This window comes from Saccopteryx bilineata, chromosome 6, assembly GCF_036850765.1.
Source record: "Saccopteryx bilineata isolate mSacBil1 chromosome 6, mSacBil1_pri_phased_curated, whole genome shotgun sequence".
NCBI classification, from domain to species: Eukaryota; Metazoa; Chordata; class Mammalia; order Chiroptera; family Emballonuridae; genus Saccopteryx; species Saccopteryx bilineata.
Window position 1 is genome coordinate 34,268,720 of NC_089495.1, and position 6,000 is coordinate 34,274,719.

The 6,000-nt window shown below is 45.1% G+C and overlaps 1 protein-coding gene across 5 annotated transcripts in view; it reads right to left on the minus strand.

Annotated features, from left to right (window-relative positions):
* The window catches only part of INTS10 (integrator complex subunit 10), a 32,397-nt gene extending 27,057 nt beyond the window's left edge, over positions 1–5,340 (minus strand). Inside the window, exons 1-4 of one of the 5 annotated variants that reach the window (XM_066234740.1) lie at positions 4,705–5,340; positions 4,069–4,136; positions 2,479–2,582; positions 1,434–1,573 (exon numbers count right to left, since the gene is read on the minus strand). In XM_066234740.1, the coding sequence (XP_066090837.1) occupies positions 1,434–1,573; positions 2,479–2,582; positions 4,069–4,136; positions 4,705–4,833 (441 nt within the window). In that variant the 5' untranslated portion in view covers positions 4,834–5,340. The remainder of the gene's footprint in view (positions 1–1,433; positions 1,574–2,478; positions 2,583–4,068; positions 4,137–4,704) is intronic. The other 4 variants (XM_066234741.1, XM_066234742.1, XM_066234743.1 and 1 more) reach the window with 4 other exon arrangements.
* Between the last annotated feature and the right edge of the window lie 660 nt (positions 5,341–6,000).

The following is a 6,000-nucleotide window of genomic DNA, read 5'->3' on the forward strand; positions in this document are numbered from 1 at the left end:
CTGGACAGAACTGTGGAGCTGTAGGCACCTTTCCATTACCAATGCCCTAGCCCAGTGGTAGTCAACCCAGTCCCTACTGCCTACTAGTGGGCATTCCAGCTTTCATGGTGGGTGGCAGCGGAGCAACCAAAGTACAAATAAAAAGATAGATTTAACTATAGTAAGTTGTTTTATAAAGATTTATTCTGCCAAACTTAGCAAAAATCCAACATAAAGTACTTGGTAAGTAATTATTATTATATGCTTTAACTTGCTGTAACTCCGCTTTATAATTTTTATAAAGTAAAGTTACTTCCCTACTTTATAAATCACCATTACTGTGGAAGCGGTGGGCGGTTAGAAAATATTACTACTAACAGCGATACAAAAGTGGGTGGTGGGTATAAAAAGGTTGACTACCCCTGCTAGCATTAAGAGAAAGTCAGCTTATCAAATTGCACCAAGATGTTGGTATTATCTTCCTTGCGACCACTTGGGATGCGCATGGTTGGGGTGGGACAATGTGAAAGATTACATAACACAGAAAGTTTAAAGTCAGAGTAATGATCAGGGAGTGTACTGGGTTCAATACTGTCCCCCATAAGTTCATGTCCACCCAGAACCTCAGGATGTGACCTTTTATAGATTTTACTTTATAAAAAAGTAAGCTCTCTGTAGATACAGTTAGTTAAGATGAGGTCATACTGGATTAGGGTGGGACCTAAATCCAGTGACCTTCTAAGATCATGTGAAGACACAGGGACACAGACACAAGGGGAAGGAGGCCATGAGACAATGGAGGCAGAAACTGGAATGATGTAGCTGCAGGCCAAGGAATGACGAAGACTGCCAGTGACCACCAGAAACCAGAAAGAGTAGGAAGGATGATTTGAATCCTGACTCGCACATTTACTGGCTATGGGGAAGTTACTCGTCATCTGTAAAGTGGATACTCTCTTCCTCAAGGGGTCTGTGTAGAATAGGAGATTCCTGACACTTTCCAATGCCTGCCAGTAGCACTGTTATTATGATATAAGGTAAGGAAAGGACACCAACAGAGAGAAGGCAGTGTCCATCGGGCAGAAGCACAAGAAAAACATGCCTGTTAAGAATATAAACTACGGTTCTCATACTCAAACATACTGTTGAATATAATGGAATAAGGTTATTTAAAAAAAATTTTACTATACTTTACAGACTGCAAATAAATAGCACTGTCAAAGCTTGGTGACTGTTTCCTTTCACTGATAAGACAACTTCTATTGGAAATGCGCAGTTTGCTAACAGTGATATCCTTTCATCTTTACTGACAGATTCCCTGATTTACATACAATGTTACCCAGTGTTCCTCAGAATTTCTGCTTTACAGAAATACCCACTATAGCACCTAGCCATCCTGATGAATCTGTTGAATTTTATTTTTTCTTAAGAAAAAGGAAAGGACCAAATCTTACCCCATGTTGCACTACTGTTTCAGGGAAGCGTCTCAAAAGTAGAAGCAACATTTCTGATCGTTCCAATGTGTTGAAGCATTGTTCTGTTACCTTTAGTAACATTTCACACTGGACTCGACCAGGAAGAGTTTCAAATAAACCTGTACATAATACAATACATTTTAAAAAGTTTCTTTCAGAAAGAACACTGAAGCAAAAGTGGAGTAAGGCAGTTTTATATACAGAACAGTAAACACTATATGAAGAATCAGTTGTTAGGTTTCACCTACAACCTGGAAGGCTTTTGGGTCAGATAGCATTGGGTATAAGATGTTTGCTGAACGACCATAAACGATCTTTTTGGGATCCAGAAGACAAGAATGATATATGTGAAGGATCACAATAGTGCTTGCTGCTGGCTGAGATAAAGAACATGCACTTGTTTAAGTTGAAATGACCTAAACTGTCCACTTTGTTTTTTTATCCAGAATTTGAAATCCTTGGCTGTCTATAGCAACCAACATAGAGTAAAGGTTTAGTCATCTTTTTTTAAAAAAATTTATTTATACATTTTGGAGAGGAGATAAAGAGTGAGAGAGAGAAAGGGGGGAGGAGCAGGAAGCATCAACTCCCATATGTGCCTTGACCAGATAAGTGCAGGGTTTTGAACCAGTGACCTGTGTTCCAGGTCGACACTTTATCCAGTGTGCCATCACAGGTCAATAGAGTAAAGGTTTAAAGAAAGGTCATAAATTATTAGAAGTGTCTTGTTATGTGTTAATCTGCCTAATCTACAGATGCTGTCTGATTACTGTAAAACCTGTTAAAAATACATTCAGTTCCCTGGGCTAACTGATAAATCCACATCCTTTAAGGAAGCTTACAGGATTCTAAGCAAATACTTCAGGGACCAAGTGACATCATCTGTACAGACTTCAACTGCCAAAGATAAAACACACATGGATATCAATACTACAAGTGTGACTTTTTCCTGAAATTACTATATTTAACTAGATATTCCAGAAATGGTAATTTATACACCATTAAGTTATTACTCCATTCTTACTTCTTAAAAATTGGGTTTGTTTATCCTGTGAATCGTTCCTTAATGCTGATGTAATAATGCTGATTTCTCTCCATACCACCGGCTGATCTGGGAAATTCACAAACCTAGTTTTAAAATGAATGCATTAAATTAAAATGTCAGATTCTATATAGTATAAAACAAAGAAAGTAAGAACGTTAACATTTGGCTAAAAACACATTTTTCTTTATCCCAAGTGAATATGTAGAGATGTGCCAAAACAAACCAAAATAAAGATATAAAAATAAAAACTAATTTGAGCCCTGGCCGGTTAGCTCAGTGTTAGAGCGTCGGCCTGACATGCAGGAGTCCTGGGTTCGATTCCTGGCCAGGGCACACAGGAGAAGCGCCCATCTGCTTCTCCACCCCTCCCCTTCTCCTTCCTCTCTGTCTCTCTCTTCCCCTCCTGAAGCCAGGGCTCCATTGGAGCAAAGTTGGCCCGGGCGCTGAGGATGGCTCTATGGCCTCTGCCTCAGGCTCTAGAATGGCTCTGGTTGCAACAGAGCAACGTCCCAGATGGACAGAGCATCACCCCTAGTGGGCATGCCGGGTGGATCCCGGTCGGTCCGGCGCATGCGGGAGTCTGTCTGGCTGTCTCAGCATTTCCAACTTCAGAAGAAAAAAAAGAAAAAAAAACTAATTTGAAAAAATGAAGGTACCCACAAGTTTTTAGAGATTTTCTTGAAGTGAAGAGATATGTTATCATAATATGTAAAGTATTTCTAAACAGCAACAAGAAGAAAGAAGTACCCAAAGGAAAAGTGGTAGTTAGACAATGGAGTCAACTTTTTTAAAAATAGCAAAATACCACTTTTTCCTATCACATTGGCAAAAATTTAAATCTGACAGAAAGTCTGATAATATCCACTGCTGGCAAAGGTGTGGGAAAACAGGCACACTTATACCCCACTTGTGGAAATGTAAATTGGAATAGGAATTTTGGGGAGAGTAATTTGACACTGTATCAAAATTTAAAATGTGCATACCTTTCACTGTGAAAATCCATGTAGGATCTATTCTACGGAAAACACCAAAAATTGGGTACAAAATTGCCTATGGATACTGTAATGTCAAATAATTGGACATTACCAATAAAAGAGTGGTTACAAAATACTACGCAGACAAGAATGGATCTTTACCTATTAACATGGAAAGGGACCCATTACAGTGGGTGAAGAGAGCAAGTTGCAGAATATTTAGTATGACCTCACTTTTGTAATCCCCCCCCCAATTTATAATATGCCTTGTGTATGTGTAGACCACACATACACAAAACTTAACTAAGGCTGAATTTAGGGGTGACTTTCACTTTTTATTCTACATACTTAAGTACTGTTTTAACTTTTACATAGAGCACGTATTGTTTCCACAGCAAAGTTTTCACAAGAAACATAAGACTTGTCTCTGAGGAAGGCATGTCAGCAATGAACGGAAGGGATAGCCTCAAGTCTAAGGAAGCTTTAGACGTGAAGGATGTAGATGAAGTTGAAGGTCTTTCCCCGATGGCCACTTCAGACAGAAACAAAACCTCGGGAGAGACCCAGTGCAGTAAGAGCTGAAGTCCAGACTCACATGTCGTACAGCAGTCTCCCCGCGGTGGCAGTGCGCTCTGCATTCCGCTCGATGGTGTACATCTCATACTGCAACACAGATCGGACCCCGGGTCACAGCCTCCGCGGGGGTTGCAAGAGGCTCGCCGCCGTCGGCATTCGCAGAGCACGTCCCCACCCCCGCCGAGGGTTGGTGTGCCCGAGAATAAAGTATCGCCGGTGAGCCAGGACCATGGCACTTAGGACTGTGGCCACAGGCTCACTTAAAAACCCTAGATTCCCGGGATTGGTGGGATAACGTCTTAAAAGTAACAGGCGCTGGGCAAATGGCTGCCATCACGATGAATGAACGATCGAACGGCCCTGCCTAGTGGCGCGGACGTGCCGTCGGGGCCACACTGTAGCCATAACACGCGCCACGCCTCCTGCCAGACCCGACCTCGAACAGGGTTCGCTGGGTCTCCAGGTGCTGGCCTCGCTGGGAAGCTGGGGAGAAGTCTTGTAAAAGGTGTGGGAGAACGGGGCGAGGGGACGTTAAGAGAAGGGGGAAAAGAGAGAGCGGGGTGGGCCGGGCAGGAGTCGGCCAACCCCGGGCAGCCCGGAGCTGCGAGAGGCTCACACCTCCACGCAGGCGGCCACACGCAGGGCCTGGCCTCACCTGGATGTTAAAATCGGAGGGGTAGAGGCTGCGGGCCGTGATCAGCCAAGCCTTGGCTGCCCAGAGGTCCTGCTGCACCAGCTCCCGGGCTCGCTGCACCAGGAACTCGCAGTCACCCTGGGCAGACATGGCCCACGAGGTATCGGGCCGTGGGTCTGAAGTGGCCGAACCTTCCGGCTTCGGAGACGCCGCCACAGCCACCGCCACCGCCACGGCCACTGCGGCTACCGCCGGGGAGGCTACTGCGCATGTCTGGGTTGCTAGGTCTTCAGCTGGATGGATCGGGAAGTCTGTTCCGGGTTTTGTGAACAGCCTCCTCCTGTCGGCTCTCAGTTACCGCCAGGCCCCTTTCTCCTTTGCAGAGCTAGTGTTTTTGTCCAGATTCTTCCAGGTCACCTGCAAAGTCTGGATAACTGGATTATCACCCTGGCGGGTTTTACCATCGCCCTGGTCAAGGCAGAGAGCATGCGCAGGAGCTTGCGGCCGCCGGGCTGCCTGTCGGGTTCTCTGAATTTATCCGTGCGAGCAGGTTTCGGAAGGCGCGGGCGGCGACAGTCCCGGTTGGCGGGCGCTCAAGGCTTGGTTCCCAGGACCAAACTGGGGAAGCAGCTTGAGAGGAAAAAGCAAAGGGCGGCCCAGGAGGCAGCGGGAAGGGTCCCTGTCCGGCCTGGCCGAATTAGCGACCAGCGAAGGTCACTGCCTGGGAGGAGATTTAGGAGTAAAATCCCGGGCCCAGCTGCGGTGCCGGGCGCAGAGGGGAAGGTGGTTTGTCGCGTCTGCTCCGGTGCCTTTACTTTTTCTAAGTACGCCCACGTTTTATTGTTGTGCCCTCGGTGCTTTTGCTGCCCCTAGCGGAGCTACAAAGGTGATTGTCCCTGTCCCAGCAGGGGATTGACATTGTTACAGACGTGTGACCTACAGAAATATATGCTACTAGAAAGCCCTGCGGTCATACGAAATGACCACTGTTCTAGATATTATAAATTGTAATTAAAATGATTTGTGCAAAGGTGTCTGCTAATTCAAACTGAATTACCCAGGGCAGGCGGCGAGGACGCCCCTTTGCTTACTGCCCCACGGGGTTTCCCCCTTCAACTTGCTTAATTGCTTCAAGTAGAGTGCAATAAAGGAAACCACTGGTGGTACATTTCTTAAGAGCCACCGCTAGCTCAATAAATAAAGGTGATTTAAATAATAAAATGTTAAGTCACATGTCAAAGATCTCTTTGTACACAACATTTCTTGTGTAGATCTTTCCATCATTTTTAAGCTCGCCTTGCAGAGGACCATCAATTA